Raw genomic sequence first — 21,098 nt, forward strand, 5'->3', positions numbered from 1 at the left:
TTTCAAAAAACGGAGTCACTTACATGACCTGAAGACAAAATGAAAGCGAAAATGTTGGTTTTCTTACTCTCTGCTTTTGTGGGTGAGTACAAACTAATAGTTTACCGATTCAATCAATATATGTAAGAATTATTTTGTAACTGTTAAGATTTCGACTAAATATTGTATGATTTAAACATAGCATATGAAAACCGGAAACAAAGCGTACTCTACGCCGATTATGGATCCCTGCCTTTGGTCTTTTACCAGAGTTTGATTGCGAGGTTAGTTTCTTAAAACACTTCGACAAACCTTTTCACAATACGGTCATCTGACGGAGCATTCTCCAAACATTATTTTGGAAACAGGTTTGTCGAAGTGTTTGATGAAACTAATTTGGTAATAAAGCAATTGCGGTGCTCTTTAAGCGGCATAGACTGCGTTTTCTTTTATCTAAAATGGTGTTATAAAAGAAAAGTTATCTTTGATTTAAGTCTTCATTTTAAGCAAAATGTTGCCTTCCGACGTAGCATATATAATATGACGTAATTTATGAATGAATGAATGAATGAATGAATGACTGAATGAATGAATGAATGAATGAATGAATGAATGAATGAATGAATGAATGAATGAATGAATGAATGAATGAATGAATGACTGAATGACGGAATGACTGAATGAATGAATGAATGAAAGAATGAATGAATGAATGGGGTGTATTGGCAGTGTTTTTCGGAATAAAAAATATTGGCGGGTGGGGTGAGCGGGGGCAGCAGACCAGGGTGCAGTGCGCTGCTCGGTGGCAATGGTGTGCGAAAACTGCCCCGGGCACTATCCCCAGTGCTGAAGAATGCCAATGCGGGTGTATTGGCAGTGTTTTTCGGAATACATCTTGTGTATCTTGGAGAGTACTCGCTTATTTCTGGGAGTAAAAGATGGATTTTGAAAGGTTGTCAAAATTCTAATCACGCTTTTTAAATTTAAAGAACAGAAAATGGCATTTTGACTATAAACATTGGCAACGAAAAATTAGAAAAAAGCCATCGGTAAATAGCATCGAGCATTTTGCAATGAGCAAATAGCAGGTGACATTTTCCGGCCGTTCTCACATACATGCTTAGCTTGAGCGCATATAGGTTAAATACGGGATCCACATGACTGTATTGTTAAAACATTTCATACTTAATTATTTTAATACCAAATAGATGGTTGACAGTTTTTAATTAACAACTGACAAGTAGCATTTAAAATTGGAATGTCTCGACCAGCTTTCTATATTATGACTTGAACTCCATGTTTAACACTGCGGAATCAGTTTTAAAAACGCAGTGTGTCATCTTCGGTAGAGGTCGTTTCCTCACCCCCATCACTCAGATATTGCTGATCAGAGAGAGCTCGGAATATCTCAGCTTTTGTTGCCTGCTCCTCTGTTTCCATGCCAACGGGCACCTGCTCATCCTCGTTCTCGTCTCCGGAACCGATTTGGAAACATCCGTAGTCCAGCTGAACGTTATTCTCAACGCCCTAAAAGAACGAATGCAAATAATTACGTAATGTTATGACACGATATACGTGACTTAATCTTTATAAGTCGAATTTATGCACTAGTCAATTGTAACCAAGCCCCCCCCCCCCCCCCCAAGTCCGAGAGATACCGGGAATAGCAGGGGAATGGGTCGTGTTTTTACCTTTCAGGTGGCATCGCAGTGCCGATTGACAGCGTTGGTTTTGTTCGGAATAGTGGGAAAATGGCCTAACCTAGGATGCCCCTAGGGTGGGGGGATTTTGGCAGGGCTTTTACCAGCAGTTTGTCCCTGGGGATTTTACCGGGGGTTGACTGGACCGAAAGTCAAAGTCCCCGCTATTTCCCGGTCCTGGGGGACCGTGGTTACAATTGACTGGTGCATTACATTCAACTAATAACATTGCTGTGAACTAAACCGCTAGTGAAAAGAACTTAAGTTTAAGATTTTGGTCGATTATATACCAGTATGTGGTTTATACAAGGCCGATTTGTCGAACCCGACCAAGACGTTTTTAGTCGGCCGTTAGGTAGGGACTTACTGTTTTGAAACGAAATGATGGCTTGACTAGGGCCCTACTAGAGCGTAACTTAGTTTTAGCTCAGCGGTGAAATTATATATTTAAGTTTATATCAATAACTCTCTTGTCCATGTGCTGGAAGACACCAGTGCTTAGTCCAATGGAAAGTTTGTCCTTGATACAACTAAAACCCCACAATGTTTTGGGTGAGAAGCGCACACCTACATGTAAACCACTAGACCACTCTCATTCATATTATGCACCAGTCAATTAAACCCCCTCCCCAGGTCCGGGGAATAGCGGTCCAGCCAAGCCCGGATAAAATATCCGTCCTGCGGGGACGAACTGCCGATAAAATCCCCGCCAAATGCCCCCGCAACACAGGTAAGGCCCATTTCTCGCTATATTGGCGCAAAGACAAAAGCATCGCATTCACCGGCACTGTGGGACCACCCGGGAGGTAAAAACACGGCCGGCTATCCCCGATATACCCCCGGGACCTGGAGGGTGGGGCGTGGTTACAATTGACTGGTGTATTATATTGTCCGTCATTGAGGCAAAGAGAACATTGTTCAGGCTGTGATCGAACCCACGTCTGTTATCACTGGTGAGGGGAAGACATCTAATCTCACTAGATCAGCTTCACCCTTATCATCTTATAAAATATTTAAAAGGTATTTTAAATAAGAGTGATGTTCTGCTTTGGGGATACCTTGATGACTGCTTTGCCATCCAGGGCAGCGCACATACGCTTGTGTTTCGTGCTGATCTTGTACAATTTAATGCAAATCTTGGCACCAGGGGCCAGCTGGGACGCCGAGAAACATTCCTCCATTTCATTCATCTTCACTGAAATACGTAAAAGATAGAATCTTAAGTTATTTAAATGTATTCCATCCCTAAAGGAAGACTCCCTGTGCCGACAAGATTAGTTGGTTATAATCGTGAAAAACATTGTCTCAGACCTCTTGAAGGCCGTAACATATTTAAGTATGAAACGTACGTTACAGCAGCTCGTAAACAATAACCTTTAAGATGTAATGTTTAAAGTGACACACTTATTCAAAATCAATACATGTGCAGTATAAAAAACATAAATTTTGAGTGATAATTTTTAACTACTTACTATATACTATATACTAGTTAATAGTAATGCATATATTATATATATGAAAATAAAGAGTACCACTTCACACTGATTTAGATAGTACACACGTCTGTCTGAGGGTGGTAGTCGCAGATAATTGACGTGTAAGGGAAAGATGCTGTAAACGTACGGTCTTTATCCTTGTGGAGGCGAGTATCCATTCACTATGAAGAAGACCTAGTACTCGTCAGTCTGAGCGTGGTAGTCGCAGATAAGTGATGTGTAAGGGAAAGATGATGTATACGTACAGTCTGTAATCTTTTGAAAGAGAGTACCTATTCACTATGAAGAAGACCGAGTACTTGTCAGTCTGAGGGTGTTAGTAAAGATAAGAGGGTGAATAATGATTTATGTATACGTACGGTCTGTGTCCTTATGGAAGAGGGAGTACCCATTCACACTGAAGTAGATTGAGTACTCGTCAGTCTGAGTGGGTTAAGAATTGAGTAATAAGTAAGAATAAGAGGGCGGATAATAACTTATCTATACGTACGGTCTGTGTCCTTGTGAAAGAGGGAGTACCCATTCACACTGAAGTAGACTGAGTACTCGTCAGTCTAAGGGGGTTATGAATTGAGTAATAAGTAAGAATAAGAGGCCGGATAATAATTCATGTATACGTACGGTCTGTGTCCTTGTGGAAGAGGGAGTACCCATTCACACTAAAGTAGACCGAGTACTCATTTGCATGGGGGTGGAAGTCCACGTTCACGCAAGCTGGCGGTAGAGACAGGAGTTAGATTATTGGTGGTCGAATTAATCAATTTAAAGTATCGAACTGGGAATACAGAGTTCTATAAATAAAAAGTAATCGTGATAAAATGAATTATTTCATGCACGTGTTAATGTTAATTACATAGCTACACAATTATTGTAAGTCAATGCAATTCTAATTTCTATCAAGTATAATTACAATTAATAAAGTTTGAAAACGTTAAGAAGTAGCCGGCCAATACAAATACTCCCGGATCTTTATGAAAATTGTCAAAACCAATGATTGACAAATCGCATGTTCTCGTCTTACGTCAATAATTTGTATCGAAGAAAAAATACTTGGTTATCTATTTTACAAAGCCAACCCGCTTTAAGTGTATAAACACTGAGATTTGATTGTTAAGTTATATCCTCATTTAGTATCCGTACTTTTAAGTTCTATCTACTTTTTATCGTTCTATCAACGCAAACAGACGACGAAAACTCAACGAGAATTTATAACATGATAACAACGCTGAATATTTTTTTCCTCCATCTCATGCATTTATTCTACTGATTGCCATCAAACTTTGCACACCACTGCATCCGTATTATTATCTTACCGTTCAAGTGATATGTCTTCCCGTGTGCGTGCATCGTCCTCTGCACACAGCAATCAGCCCCGGAAATATGCGACTGACACCAAGGGGCCGGATCTGTAAATTTCGTTTTTATATAATATATAATATTTATATAATCGATTTTTCAAACCTATTTCATCATATCACTGCCAGGTGCGTAGCTGACTGTACGCAAAAAAAGCAGTTGCGTAATGAAATTTTGAAAGGTCGAAGTTTTTGTCATACCAAAACCCCCTAATTTGAAATAAAAACCGAAGGGGGCAGAGGGTGAAGGGGTTAAAATACCCCAAGGCATCAATCTGCGTTATCCCAAATTGGCCCTAGCTACACGCCTGAGTGTTACTAAAATGCATTTATACCTTCTAAACAGTAAGTTAAAAAACTCAATTTCAACAAATAAAAGCGTTGCCTAAATACAATCTTGGACGAGTCCCTTAAAGATGCTCTTAAAAATACGAACCTTTACTGGTCTTGGTTTTATGATACCAACCCACATCGTCAGAAGCAGATGCACCTAAAGCAAGGAAAAACAACGTTTTCATTGCACCCAATATGGATCTAAAATCTAACTACAAAATAGTGATTTAATGCCGATATTTTTTTTACTTGACAAAGCCACAGTAAATTCCCTCACGATACCCCCAGACAAATTATCACAACCAATGTTTGCAAATGCTTTTAAACTTTTTACCATCAATTTATGAGGAGAAATATTGTTAAAATTTAATATTATTATATAAGTTATACAATGTGTACATATATCTCGCAACTAACCTTCAAAAGTGGAAAGAAAAGTTTACTATTATGTATTTTGTCTACAAACCCAGCCCCTGTTTGAATCCATCGATTGAATTTTCAAATAAAAAACAGCTGACTGATATTTATTTAAATAAAAGTACGGCAAATTTGAAAACAAAACTGCCATCCCATTGGACAAAATATAATTTTGAACACTGATGGTGGTATAGTGCCCTTTTATAACCCCCATTCAAATGCTCTATTTTGCCGAAAACCGTTAGTTACGCTTCTTAAAATAGAATCATTGTAGGTTTGGATTTAGAAATATATGTTCGATTATGAGAATCTGTCAGTTGCTGTTAGGTATATCAATTATAAAAATAAGTTTAAAAAAACTCAATTTCAACAAATAAAAGCGTCGCAAACATACAATCTGTGCACAAGTCCCTTTAAGATGCTTCCAAAAATACAAACCTTTCCTGGTCTTTGTTTTATAATGCCATCCGACATCGTCAGAAGCCGGTGCACCTAAAGCAAGGGAAAGAGACGTTTTCATTGCACTCGACATGGTTCTAAAAACCAACTACAAAATAGCACGATATATTTTTACTTGAAAAAGAACAATAAATTTCCTCAATATCCGAGGGTACGAAACGAGGTATTGTCAGCAATTTTTATAAGCGATCTTATTTTATTTTATTTCCAACAGATACTGTTATGCAGTTTATACCAATGTTTTGGTCGGATGGGGTTGGGTGATGGATTAAGGGGGGAGCATATGGGATCAGGCTTTAGACATCCGACCGGGAAACAAACAATTGAAAAAATCCGGATTATACATTCCGAGATCTTTGTTTCCTAGAACTACTCTGACCCTAAATAGTTTGACATCCAAACCCTACCCTAATCCGATGGAAATTTGCAAAAGGTCAAAATCCCCTGGCAAAAGCTTGGTCGAAATCTACCCGAATATATCAAGTGTACGACCAAATACAACCGGACAAAATACCCCAATCAATGTTTGCAAGTGTTTTTTTAACTGTTTACCATCGATTTATCAGTAGAAATATTGTAAAATGTAATGACATTATATATTATACAATGTGTACAAAATATCTGTAAAATAATCTTCAAAGGTGGCAAGAAAAGTTTACTATGACACAGGGGGGTCATATCCGCCTTCACAAAACATGGGTGGCGTGATTTTGACCGTCTCCCAAAATTAAAACCAACATTTTAGACCGGTTTTGAATTTATAAAACATTAAGAAACATCAGAAGAATATATATATATATTTCATGTGCTTCCTTTACATATGGGAACTACACACTTTTTGACACGCCTTTTTCCCACAATGTGTCATTTACTGACCTCATGATATTTTATTTTACAATATACACCATTCACAATTTGAACACTTTGGTTATAAATAAAGATTTTTCATTTTTTTTTTGATTTGTCAAATTTTTAATTCATCAAGTTATAATTTCAAATATTTATAATTGACGCACTGTTGTGGCCCGCCTTTACCGGTACATGATCGGAACCACGTGTCCGGTATGCAAGAAAAAGACACTGTCCATCAATGCAACTGTGCAATTTTCAATTTTTAAATAAATGACAAAGTTTCCATGAACTTTAATTTAATGTCAAAGACCAAAACGCTATTATATATAATGATATGCGTAGCCACGTGTATTAGGATTTGAAATAATACGATTAAAACCAATATTGAAGTAATGATTGAAATTGACAAAATGACTGTATTTGAATTTTGTCAATATTGAAAAGAATCGCATTTGCATTTAGACGACTATATAAAGAGTTTTCAAAAACGAAATATCGAAAGCAGAAGCTTACCCTTGTCATTCCCCAAAATCTGCTGAAGCTGGCCCTCGGTCAATCCTTTGACACTGGCCACAAGAATAACGCCCAGCAACAACACACATAAAAACGTGGACATCATTTCGTCTGCTTTCAGATGAAACTCCGACTAGTCTCAATCAGACGGATGTTCGAGCTGCAGTTATACTGCTCGCGATAGCTATCAGAGAGTGTTTTTTCCGCAACGTGTCATGAAGTTTTAAATTCACCGCGTGAATTTTAATGATAAAATTCATTAAAAAAATGCAACGTTGCAAGATTGTGTCCGTTGATCTAAGTCTACATAATATGGCCACTGTTTACTTGCTTGTAAAGCTATGTTTAAAATTAATTAAAGAAAACAGCCGATTTAATGATTTAAAAAGCGCAAAGCTTGATCTCGTGTTTCTCTTATTTCAAGCACTATCATTTCCTATTTTTGTCTTTTATAAGTATTATATTATTTTATATATAGAATTAGTATGCAGTTATGCTTAGCACCAACTATTTTTGCTCTGTTTATTGTTTTAGTAGTAGGATTTGCTTTCACTTTCAAATCAAACGTAAGCGTGCAAGGACGAAATAATTTCCGAAATGACTAAACAAAATTACGTTTGCGTGCAATTTCCGCGTTTGTTCTTAAAAAAATACAATTTGATATACCTGACATTCATTTAATATCCTTTTAAGGGAAATAATGAACAGAAAAAAATATTCGTTTCAGTGTAAGATTAAATATATTTCACTTAGTGAACACCAAAAGTAAATGTTTCACTCGCGCCTACGCCCCTCGTGAAATATAGCTTTTGTAGTGTATGAGTTTGTAGTACGAACTTTCACACAACAATCAACCAATATTTTTTCTTACCCCACCCACCTTAAACATGGCTAACAACCACGCGTGGTCTTCACACTTTATTAGGAAAACCACTCGTTTTCAAGCAAATCAGACAGATCCCTGACAATGGGTGGTGACTGAATACCCATGTATCATAAAACAAACTCTAAAAAACCTTCTTTAAATCGAACGTTTATTCTCATTTGTTTTATTTACACGTTCGCATTCATTAAATTGCTACCAATGTTGTTTTCGTCATGTATCCATGCCCTGTTAAATTTAAAAATAAGTTCGTGCTTAGTATGCACTGAGATATGAGTAAATGATAAACTATCAAAAAACACACTATTTGATGCCTTTTTCTTCAATAGCCGGATATGTAATTGAGCTACGTCATTAGCTATCAAAACTTGTCTAAGCATGCCTAAGGTTTTTTAATTTCACATTCACAGAATGATGATGCCAGACGTCAATTTGACCCCGCCCACCTGTTTAAGGCGATGACTTACGTATGCGAGATGCTCTGACCCGTCGAGGCCCCTGCGGAATAATAATCTTCCCCATTGCGGACCCCCCTACGGCGACAACCAGAACGACCGATCGACCGACTGATAACCGATAGTTTTAACTTGCAAGCATGAAATATTTGAAACGATCACTTTCGTTATGTTAGCAAGCAAATAAAGGGAAACAAACAGCACTGTTCTATGTTTTAAATTTCATAATGAAAAGGGTTGATGGACTTGCATGTGGAAGTCCTACGATGAATTTTTCATTCGGTCTGTATTTTTCAACTTATGGGTCATTACTCTGCATATTCAGACTTCCTGTTGTTATGAGTGTACCATACTTAAAACTTGAATTATGATCAAAGTAAAGTTTCTTTTGCAAAATGACGCCGATGCAGATGACGCCATCACCAAGGCTACGAGAAATTTCAAACTATTTTCTACGAAAAATTGATAAGCTAGAAGGCTCTATATACATTTTAACAAAGTTCGGTAAATATTGTATTAGAAATGTTTAACTAAGAGCGTAGACATGAAAGAGTGATGCAATGAACGACCGGACGCAGAAGACGCATGATACCTATTCTTGGCCAAACTTTCATCGTTGCAAACTGGAATTTGGTCAAAGATTGCATCAATAGAATACATGCAAATATAAAATATTTCACACGTGTAGAAACAGAAAATAGCATAGGCTTTTATGGGCTAAGAAAAATGATCATATACGAATTGAAGAAAAACATACAGTTATTGTATAAAAAAAGTATTTTGGTTTTAAGGAGGTACGAACCTACGGCACCTAAACCACAAGGACACCGGGACTTTTTCAAAGGTGGTAAATATTTTGACCTCTTAGCAAAACATTGATAACATCACGTGATAATGTCAATCAACCAATCACCTAACAACAAAGCTGTTATTTAGTGATTGTAAGCATTAATAACGCCAATGCAAATTGAGGTATTAAAAGACGATATGTGAGCAAATACCTTCATTTCCTGACGGGTTTCTTATTCAGTTTTAACACTCCTTATGATTTGCTACACTATATTTAGTCTTACAAAAAAAGTTATTTTTACAAACACATGAGCGAGTACCTTTAAAGACGCACTTTTACTACCAAATAAGATTTACTACAATTAATATAATTGTTTAAATATACCAGCAAGGATGAATATATGTCGAAAACAATGGTTTTTATGAAGGATTCAGAGTTTAATTTGAGAGAATTGTGCAGAAAACATGGTATTTCAACCTTATGAAACTATAGTATTTAACTGTAAATCTTTTAGCATTCACCAATCATTTAAAAAAAATTTTGGTTTTCAGCTACTATATACACTGTTACAATCTTGTTATCAGTAATAACTATTTTCCATTAATGCATTATTTAGTAAGTTGTTCAAGATTTGTCACTCAAACTTTATTTTTGTTATGCATGTGTTTGTATTGATTTTGAATAAGAGTGTCACTTTATAAGTACAAACAATCTACTAACTGATAATTATGCACAAATAAGAACAGAACAAAAATAGGGTAGATACTAATGTTTGGTAAAATCAGAACAATACAGACTTGTCTTCTCGACACTACGCTTTATCCTGTCAACAGGGGCGATGTCTTGTAAAAAGTGAGTCTTGATCGAGAACTGCATTAAAATGTCTAATAAACGTGTTATTATCTTAATAAACAATGATGTCTTGTCAGATGAGTCTGTATTTTGACAAGAAAACACATCATGTAAACACGTATTTTAAGATTTAATGTCTTTTTAACATGAAAAGTCGTGGATGGACAATATGTCGGTTTGACATAATTAAACATCAGTTTGACATAATAGCATTTAACTTAAAAATACATACATGCTATTTTGACATGATTACATATCAGTCTGACATAATACCATGTCAGGGGTAGTTATAATCACATGTCGGTTAAACAAAATTACATGTCAGTCTGACATAATAACATTTAAGGGAACTTTTAAGTCTGACATAATAACGGTAGAGAACCCACGTGACTTATTGCTAATTTTCCCCTTTGAAATAACTATAAGAAAACAACCATAGCCTCTAAACTTGCATATTAAAATGCATCAATTTACTGAAAATATGATTATCGTATGAATTACTTACGGCTAACCCCAATTTTAGTAATATATATTTGTCAGGAGCCGTGTACTCCGTCGAGAAATCTTTTGATCAAGATTTCCAGGAAAAAGTTTAGGCTTTTGGAGAAAGTTCCATATAGCCGTAGATAGTGATGGTGTATGGTCTAATATGACAAAAATTATCCCAGTATTAAGAAATTTCTTTAAAAAACCTTCCTGAATAGACCTGTTGTTTAAATATTTGCACGCGTGTCGGTGAGCCATGTCAGTTACACATGCACGCGTGTCGGTGAGCCATGTCAGTTACACATACACGCGTGTCGATGAGCCATGTCAGTTACACATACACACGTGTCGGTGAGCCATGTCAGTTACACATACACACGTGTCGGTGAGCCATGTCAGTTACACATACACACGTGTCGGTGAGCCATGTCAGTTACACATACACACGTGTCGGTGAGCCATGTCAGTTACACATACACACGTGTCGGTGAGCCATGTCAGTTACACATACACACATGTCGGTAAGACATGTCAGTTACACATACACACATGTCGGTTAGACATGATAACTTTTCATTAAGACATAATGACATGTCCATTAGACATGAGAGCATGTCAGTAAGACAAAATAGCATAGTCAAAATATAATGTTACCCTTTGTCCGACGCCGTCTATGTCGTCGGCACACATTAGTTTCATATCAATAACTCATCAACGACTTGGTGTATAGTGTTTAAACTTGGAATGCACATTGATCATGCTCAGGCCCCAATTTCTCGAAACTTCTTTAGCTAAACAGCCTTAAGTCGCTTATTTCAATTAGCCAAAATACATACTAATAATGGATTTTGATAAATGAAAAATGGTTTCTTCTTATTAGCATACAGATTTTTCTTATATAATTTCTAAAAACTCTTAAAGAAGTAAATATAACGCATATTATAGAACAACAAAAAAGTGAGTTTAGTTTAATCCTGTTATAAGGGACTTAAGAAGTTTCGAGAAACTGGGGCCCGTAGATTAGCCGTATTGATTTTGAGCTGAAAATGTGACCTGTTTTGGATGAACTATTCGCGCTCTCGACAAGTGACACACCCGATTCGTGGGATTCTAGTTTTATTTAGCAGCCTTGGACAAAACATTTGTCAGATCATGCAAAATTAATGTTTTCACATTTTATATCACCAAAAATTATAAATGAAACTTGTCATTTTTAGTATTCATTCACACTGCAAACAATATTTTTTTTTGCCATTTGGCAAATAAAATTCAGACAGGAAGAATGCCCAAAAATATAGACCCAAGTCTGTCCCTCAAAAGTAAAGGTCAAACTTAGAGATTAAATTTCATAATAAGTACAGGAAATACGTAACACAATTAATTATAACATAATGAATTTATTTCAAAACTGTTATAATATCAAAATGGCGAAGTAAATAACTTAGACCTCAATAGGGTCAGAGGTGTAATTCTTGTCTTGGTGAACTTTCGATTCGTTATTAACGTTGGGTTTCTGTGTTCTTGTGTGCCAGACTAGAACCTGCAATAACACAACATTTGACTTTACAACATACTATACTCCTTCTACCGACCTTCACTGGGCCTAAACCAATATTTCTGGTTCGGGTTACCCGACCTTACCTGCGAAATAGGCGCCGACCCTTCAAAAAGATAGAAAGTATGTTGTTTGTTATGAGTGTGTTTAATACGTAGTTTTAAAACCTTTAAAGCTTAATTAATACTTAAGTTTTCATTAACGCCATACCCGGTCATTGATAAAAATAACTTTCTTGAATAAAGCCTAATAAAGAAAAAAGCCTACCTATCCGCCATGTTTTTGGATAAGTTGTAACCATAACAACACATTAATTTTTGACCATGTGAATACTTTCAATATATATCTGTATTCGGTTTGGAATCAGGTATATCAACAAATGGGGTTTTAAACATGGAACTAAAACGTACATCCATTTGCACATAACCGAAGAGTGTTTTATTAAAATAACTTGACACATGTGTTCCACATACCAAGACGATGTCGCGTGCAAGACCCCTGTCCCTACCTCTAAGGTCAAGATCACACTTAGTGTTTATTCACAATAGAGTGCTGCATATAAGGACATAGAGTATAGGTTGTCGTGTCCGGGCTGTAACTTTCCCTTGTATGGACAGATTTTAAAATAACTTGACACATGTGTTCCACATACCAAGACGATGTCGCGTGCAAGACCCCTGTCCCTACCTCTAAGGTCAAGATCACACTTAGTGTTTATTCACAATGGAGTGCTGCATATAAGGACATAGAGTATAGGTTGTCGTGTCCGGGCTGTAACTTTCCCTTGTATGGACAGATTTTAAAATAACTTGCCACATGTGTTCCACATACCAAGACGACGTGTCGCGTGCAAGACCCCTGTCCCTACCTCTAAGGTCAAGGTCACACTTAGTGTTTATTCACAATGGAGTGCTGCATATAGGACATAGAGTATAGGTAGGGTGTCGTGTCCGGGCTGTAACTTTCCATTGTCTGGACAGATTTTAAAATAACTTGTTATATTCAAGCATTATTGAAAGTTGTAACCTTTTCTTAGGCAAGCTATGAACGCCTACTAAATGCCAGCTACACCACTTAAATTTTGTGGCAAGGGAATGAGCTGTGTGGATACGTGGTAGAGCTGTGGCTGTTGTTATTAACACACGTGGGTACAGTGCACCACGTGATAAGTTGCGTCTTAAATTCTACGTCGGAAGGCAACATTTTGCTTCGAATGAAGACTTTAAACAAAGATAACTTTACTGTTTCTTCGCTATTCAAAATGAAACGTAGGACAGTTTACTCCGCTTACGGAGCCCTGCCTTCGGTCGTTTACCAAGGCTTGATTGAGATTTTAGTTTCTTAAAACACTTCGAAAAACGTTTTCTTCGAAAAACCTTTTCACAAATACGGCCGTCTTACGGAGCACTGTCGAAACATTATTTCGGAAACAGGTTTGTTGACGTGTTTGATGATAGTAATCACCTTATCAAACTCCGGTAATAAAACGAAAGTGGGGTTTATTATGCGGCATAGACTGCCCATTGTCTTATTTAAAATGGTGTGGTAAAATAATTTAGTCTTCGTTTTAAGCAAAATGTTGCCTTCCGACGTAGCATATATGAAGTAATTTATCACGTGGTATACACACACTGGGGTATTTTTTCTGATTGTTTTAAGAGTAATCATACATGCATTACGAAAATCGAAAAATGCGGTACTGTGTAAGTACACTCGTACTCCAGATTGGCTACAATTTCGTTTCAATATTAGGCGAACTGTGGTGTCAGCAGCTTTTCTCCCGATTCGGACTTGTGCATAGTTTAAGATCTGCTAGCATTTTAACTACATTTTCGGTGCGTAGACACACCACAAGCACATGCTGGCGCATGTAAATAGAACTGTTATATGTGTAATACTTAATCGGCACTGATACTTTCTCAAACACTTACAAGCTCTTCTAAAAATGAAATAAATACAAAGTTGTGGCGTTGCTGATCTAGGAATGACGTTGTGAAATAATATCATTGTATTAATGTCATGTTCCATAGTGTAAGACTACCTTTAATATAGAGCCCTAACAAATACTTCTTTTTAAATATAACCGAGCATATTGTATCAAGAGTTTATAAACCTTTGTGCAGTTGGCAGCCAGCGGTTCCAAATCGGATAGTTCAACACCGAGTTGTTGAATAAAGTCTGTCTCGTGATGACCCGGTGGCGCTGAGGCTCGGAATTCTACACTGGTGATGTTCTTGAGCAGTTGCAGGTTTACCGCAAATCCTGCCATGTCCGTGCTAAACTTGCGTGGGAATGACGTGTGCCAACCAACAACCTGTGTGTATAATACAAAGAAGTTGTCTATTATTGAATATGCAAATTGGTACCGAGTTAAAGAGTGTTTACGTTAGCATAGAGGCGACACACGTGTTATTTTTTTATCTCATTCAAACGACTTATGTTCTTTACGACTTAGTTATTCGTTAAAAATACTTAGTCACTCGTTTAAACAGAACAGAACAGAACAGACAGTTTATTAGACTTATACAATAGTATATCGTCTTAATACATGATAGTATACACAAATCAATGCCACGTGTCTAAACATTATAGTTTTCAAAAGAAATAATTTCCATGATTTCAAACAGTAAAACTAATATTTACGAATAATAAATAGACTATAGATCAAAAGAACTAATTAAATAAATTCATTCAATCAAACCTAATATGTATGAGTAATAAATAGTATATAGATCAATTTTTAACATAGGCAGTGAGGAAAAAAAACTGCATAAAGTTAAGTCACAATGTTAATTAATGTATTTCTAATAACAAATGCCTCTTTCATATATTTACAAACATTTATAACCTCCAACCTATCAGTTGAAGTAAGCATATTATGGAACTTATATACAGATGGATTAACATAATACAAACGTTTAATGTACTTTTTTCGTAATTGAGTATAACAACGACAAATGCAAATAAAGTGGTATTCATCTTCTATATCGTTAGTATTACAACATAAGCCTAATAACGCTCATTGCGAGGTAAATTAATACGAGCATACCTTCCTGTCTGAATTCTTAAAGGGTGTACAGAAACCCTTAATCTAACAAAATACAATCGCAGAGTTCTAGGTACAATATCTAGATAATGCTCATAATCTAAAGTGGGTTTAAACACTCTATACATATCTAAAACTGGACTATTACCAGCAGTTACACACCATTCTTGGTTGAATGTATTTACAATTCTACTTTTAAATTCACTAATGAATGTATTAACATGTATCGCATTGGGATTATCAAACACATATGCAAAACCATAATTATTTAACAAAGTTTTCACATTTGAAACCCAGTTGGTATAACCCTTATTATTGTGATCATCAAGTGCATGATTATACATAGACTTCAGAATAATATTATTGCTATTAACAATTTTAAACCAGTACTTAATAATGCGTACATATCTATTAGTATATAGAGGATATCTTCCTAGTTCGCCATATACAGCAGCATTACATGTATTAAATTTCACTTGTAACAATCGTTTACAAAATTTCAAATGGATGCTTTCTATTTCTTTGGATTTACTAAAACCCCATATTTCGGATGCATAATTAAGTATAGAACCAACAAAGGCATCAAATAATTGACAAAATATTTTAGGTTTAAGATCAAATTGCTTGCATTTATATAACAATGTGTTCATAGCCTTGAGGGCTTTTCCAACTAAATGTTGTTGGTTCAATACAAAAGTACCAGTATAGTTAATAACAGTACCTAAATAATTAAAATTATCTACAACCTCAATGTTATGGCCATTATAAGTCCATGTCTCATTTTGACGTGTTCTACCCCGCTTACGGAATACCATAATCTTTGTTTTAATTGTGTTTACTTTTAGTCCCCATGCATTGCAATATAAATTAAGGTTGTCTAAATGTTCTTGTAATTCCTCTGGTGTTTTGCCTAAAATGGCCATATCATCTGCAAAGAGTAATAAAATTAACACAATATCATCAATATTTAAACCTGAATAAACAGACGCAGTGTTATTCAGTAGGTAAAATTCCAAGTCCTCTACGAATAGAGAAAACAATATTGGGGACATTACCTCCCCTTGACGCAAGCCAACAGCATAACTGAAATAGTCTGAGTAAGAAGTTCATGATTTCACACATGATTTAACATTTTCATACATATCCTTTACTATTCTAAGCAGTTTGCCTTTAATACCAGATTTGTACATTTTTAACCATAGTGCATTGCGATAAATACTATCAAAACATTTCAACATATCAACGTACACAACGTATAAACGTTTGTTTTCATTTAAATAGTTTTCTACAACGGATGTCAATATATATATGGCGTCAACAGTAGAACAACCTTTCCGAAATCCAAATTGGGCATCAGAAATAGTATCATTAGATTTGCAAAATGCTTCAATACGCTTATTTAATATAGTAGTAAATACTTTGGAAAAACAACTGACAAGTGTAATTCCTCGGTAAGTATTAACATCATTAACAGAACCTTTTTTATGTAAAGGAATTATAACACCTTCAGTCCATTTTTCAGGAAAATAACCAGACAATAAAATACCATTAAATACATCACATAAATGACTAGATAAAATATCGACACAATCAATAAAGTATTCATTTAGTATACAGTCGCTACCAGCAGCCTTATTATGTTTTAAATGCTTAATTGCCATGTGTACTTCATTAACAGTCATTTTCTGTCGATAACAACAATGTTTCCTTCTACGAATTAAATCTTTATAATACTTCTTTCGTGAACAAAGAGTAATCCTATTTACATCAGATTTGTCTATGTTATAACTACGTAAAGCCTCTTGGTATAATAGCCTTGCGTCAACACAATCGTTATCAAACCAATCAGCATTTTTCATACAACTATTATCATCAAACGATGGTTTATTACTATAACTAAACACTTTAGAAAATAACGGATCTGCAATATCACGGATAGTCGTTGTAAACCTATCTAAAACACTATTAATTGACATTCTACTTGTATAGTCTATATTTTCAACAATATCGTTTAATACAGGCAATTTTGTAATTAATCCTGAACGAAATTGTTCACGTAGCGTATTATCCCATTTATATTTAACATCACTGAATGTCTCATAACTCGGTGAATAATTATTACAATACAATGAAAAATGTAACGGGGCATGATCGCTCCATTCAGTAAAATCACCTATAGTAAACTTAGATAACAATGAAAAATTACATTCCTTGGTCAATACATAGTCAATGACGGAAGAACCGTTATGAGAATAAAATGTATGTTTACAACTATCGCCAATTCTACCATTGACAATGCGTATACAAGAAGATTTACAAAGATCAAGCAATTTGATCCCATGACTATTGTTAACCGTATCAACTGAGGCCCTAACAAAGGTGTAGTCTGGAACATAATCAATATCATCATATACAGTGTTTACATTATCATGTACAATAAAATCACATTTATTACCAACCCTGCTATTTAAATCGCCAGCAATATATACCTTGCCAATTTCAGAAAAATACGTTATATCATTTTCTAGAATATCGAATAGATCAACATTTATAGTATTATAAACAGGAGAGTCAGCTCCCCAAATATAGCTTGCACATATATACGTTTAAACGGCATACGTATCTCATTTAAACGATTAATTTTGCCGCTAAAACGAAAAAAATATCGTAAAAACAATTTACACATCTCGTTAAAAAAACATTATTTCTCGTTTAATATACTAACGTATCCCATTTTAACGACTTTTTTTATCGATTCCTCCCTTCAAATCGTTCAATATATATGCAAAAAGCTACAGAAACATGCTCAGTAGCAAAAAGTTTAAACATAGACCCGGTTTAGTGGCAATGGGCAAATATATATATATAAATAATTGGTATGTTTACCAAGAATTGTTAGGTACCGCCTTGGAATGGTCAGTAAAATGTAAATTTACTGGGGGTTTAAACCAGTTGATGTGCACAAACCTCACTCTTATCCCAACAATTCTTAATAAAGATAAAACGCAAAAGGTAAATCTTATCAAAGTATGCATTAACTTGAGGAAACTTATCAATAAAACAAATAATAATAAAAAACGTAAAGGTAAACCCCAAGTACTTCTATGATTAGAGATCCCAACTCTATCTGCAGACGGAGGGAAACAATTCAGAGCACCTAATGCAAATACTTTTCAAAGATACGATGCAGTCATCGTTTGAAACCAAAAACATCACACACAGTGTGAAAAAATATGCCGAGTTGAGTGTATTATTATACAGCGTATTGGCTCAGCCTCCACGCTTTGGCCCCAGCTCCCTGGCTTTTGGCTCCAGCTCAACCCAGAAAAAGAGTATAAACATGCTTATTCCGGTAAACAGGCGGTTATTTTTATTCCCGACAAAATAAAAGCACTCGATAATACTGGTTTTATCTTAAATGTAAGCTTCTTGAGTGAAATTCAGCTGAAAATTGATGGAAATGTTCTCCTTTCGTTTGTAAACATGCATGTGTTTGATGGGAGAATCGGTTTAATAACTCAATGAACAATATGTTTACAAAATAACCGAAATAGGTGTGAAGATTAAACCTATTTATATGGCACTGCATTCCCCGATTTCTCAAATAAGCCCTCATAATTGTGATATAAGATAAAATAACGAGTCATACTTACGTTTTATGATGATATCCGTACTATGCTCTAGCTCGGAAGTGTCATTGGCTCTTTCTATACACAGCTCCTAAAAGAGCTGGAGCCACTGTTCCGAACCCGTGTAGTTACTTCACCCACTACCCTCGCTTTTGAAATTATTCACTCTGTGTGTAAGGTGCAGTATCAAAAACGTAACCAATATTTTAACAGGACATAATTGAAGTCTATTTGACTCATGCAACAAAGCATCCCGTCTTACAATAATACACAACATAAATAAAATATCATACATGTGTTTATCGTAACGAGGTGATAAATATTGAAAAAAAAGAAAAAGGAAAACGTGTAGTTTAAGAATATTGAGAATGCTTATCTAATAATAATTTAATTCAAAACATGTTACAGATTGCCAGAACGGCGTGTAGTTATTTGATAATGCACTGGCCTTTTTGTTGCTGACCTTTGGCGCCTCATATCTCAAGCCAGCGACCAGCCCAACTGGCCACACTGACACGTTCTTTGTGTACCGCATCTGTTGAGAGATATTTCGAAAAACAGCTTTAATTATTAGTACTTAGTTGTAAATATAACATTTTGTCCAATGCGAAGGAAGTATTTCCTCAATTATTCTAATAATACTTAAAATTACTACAGTAAATTAGCTGTCTGTGTCGCATTAAATCATTATTATTTTTAGTACATCGTAACTTTATTTAACTGTTACAAAGTGATTCGAACGTACATACATTCTAATATGTATGCATGTATGTATGCATGTATGTATGTATGTATGTATGTATGTATGTATGTATATAATTCTTTAGACCTTGCAGTCAAGGATAAGCCGTGAAAGTGCAAGCACTTATTTCCAACGGGGTCTTTTGTTTTGGCTGAAGGGACAGCACGCTGTAGAAACAGTGCTGGGATACAAGGAAGTCCAGGTTCGATACCCTAGCCTTTTTCGAAGAGACCCCTTGGTTCGTTTACGTGCTCGATGTAAAGCACCGATACTCGGGGTACAACTTTCCTGGGTTAAACTGAGAACACCACTTTTCCAAGCATTACCCTTTTAAATGCCTAGCACCAGGCAAGGTGCTACTTGTTCTAACTTTCAACGTCTTTTGGTATGGCGCTGCCATGGATCGAACCCACGACCTCCCGCTCCGTAGGCAGACGCTAAACCACTAGACCACGGTGACGGTTAAATATAGGGTCAACAGCGGATTATGTGACACTTAAGACTGAGATTTGAAGACTGTTTCGCTTGTGTGTGTTATATGACAAAGGTTTTTGCTGATAAAATATATTTTACCTTCCAATGTCATCAATATCGACTGAAAACTATACTAACACACATTTTAAGAATCGTTGCTTTGCACTGAACCAAGTAATTCGGTTTGATGGCAAGTCCAGCATACATTTTGAAGTTGAATAACGTTGCGTACAGTTACAGAAAAGATGAGAAGATTACCTCTTCGAAAATTCTGATGTCATAGGTGTTATCGTCGTCAGCAAAGTAGACAACGCCTGGTGTCTGAGCAAACTGTCGGATCCATCGCACGGCTTCGTTTCTTTGGCTAATGCCTCGAATTTCCCAGCGATTTTTTACGTTCGGTGTTCTCTTATTCAGATGTATGAACTGAAGCTTACTATTGAAGAGAAAGTTTCTCACAAGCTCAGTTTTGTTATCAGCATCTTCTACAACTATCCAGTGAATGTTCGGCACAAGACGTAAGGTATAAGACAGTCTTGTCAAATCTGCTTTCTGTGCAAGCCGAGAATAGGTTGCTGTCACGATATAAATATTGGGGATGTCAGTTTTGTTTTCAACATTTGGTCGTTCTTGTACCTTTGCTATATTTCCATGCCCAGCTCTGAAAACCTTTGTCCGTTCTATGATTTTAATGTTTTCCTTGTATAAATTAAAATATACCCAGAGTAGAAATGATCCAACGATGCAAATTAATATCTCCTTGTGATTATTTTTAGCCATCCAAACCATTGTTGCTCTTACTGTTGATAATTTTGTCGTTGTTATTGTTGTCGTTGTTGTTGCTGTCGTCGCTGTTGTTCTTGTTGTCAATGCTGATGTTGCTGTTGTGGTTGATCGTTGTCAGTTTCTTTTTGATAATGATAACATTAATATTAGTACGGCGATCCCATTGGCGAGTATATGAGTTTAAACACAAACGATAATCCGAGAGCGTTTAATACATCGCATCGTATGATTATATGTCCATCTTTTTCAAGATTTTGATAAGATGCATAACGCCAAAAAGAGCAAATTAGTGTATA

At 35.8% G+C, this 21,098-nt stretch overlaps 2 protein-coding genes across 2 annotated transcripts; both read right to left on the reverse strand.

Annotated features, from left to right (window-relative positions):
* Nucleotides 1–1,156: 1,156 nt before the first annotated feature.
* On the reverse strand, nucleotides 1,157–7,274 carry LOC128208192 (uncharacterized). Its single transcript, XM_052911629.1, has 7 exons — nucleotides 7,105–7,274; nucleotides 5,719–5,772; nucleotides 4,967–5,020; nucleotides 4,489–4,581; nucleotides 3,797–3,889; nucleotides 2,738–2,874; nucleotides 1,157–1,506 (listed from the first exon to the last, which is right to left on the reverse strand). Exons 1-7 carry the CDS (start codon nucleotides 7,208–7,210, stop codon nucleotides 1,300–1,302), a joined length of 744 nt encoding a protein of 247 aa, XP_052767589.1. The 5' UTR covers nucleotides 7,211–7,274; the 3' UTR covers nucleotides 1,157–1,299.
* Nucleotides 7,275–12,011: 4,737 nt separating this feature from the next.
* LOC128208547 (galactosylgalactosylxylosylprotein 3-beta-glucuronosyltransferase 2-like) lies at nucleotides 12,012–20,805 on the reverse strand. The gene is made up of 4 exons (XM_052912102.1): nucleotides 20,275–20,805; nucleotides 19,249–19,335; nucleotides 14,239–14,439; nucleotides 12,012–12,110 (listed from the first exon to the last, which is right to left on the reverse strand). The coding sequence occupies exons 1-4, from the start codon at nucleotides 20,803–20,805 to the stop codon at nucleotides 12,012–12,014; spliced, it is 918 nt and encodes a 305-aa protein (XP_052768062.1).
* Between the last annotated feature and the right edge of the window lie 293 nt (nucleotides 20,806–21,098).

Source organism: Mya arenaria, chromosome 11 (genome assembly GCF_026914265.1).
Source record: "Mya arenaria isolate MELC-2E11 chromosome 11, ASM2691426v1".
NCBI lineage: Eukaryota > Metazoa > Mollusca > Bivalvia > Myida > Myidae > Mya > Mya arenaria.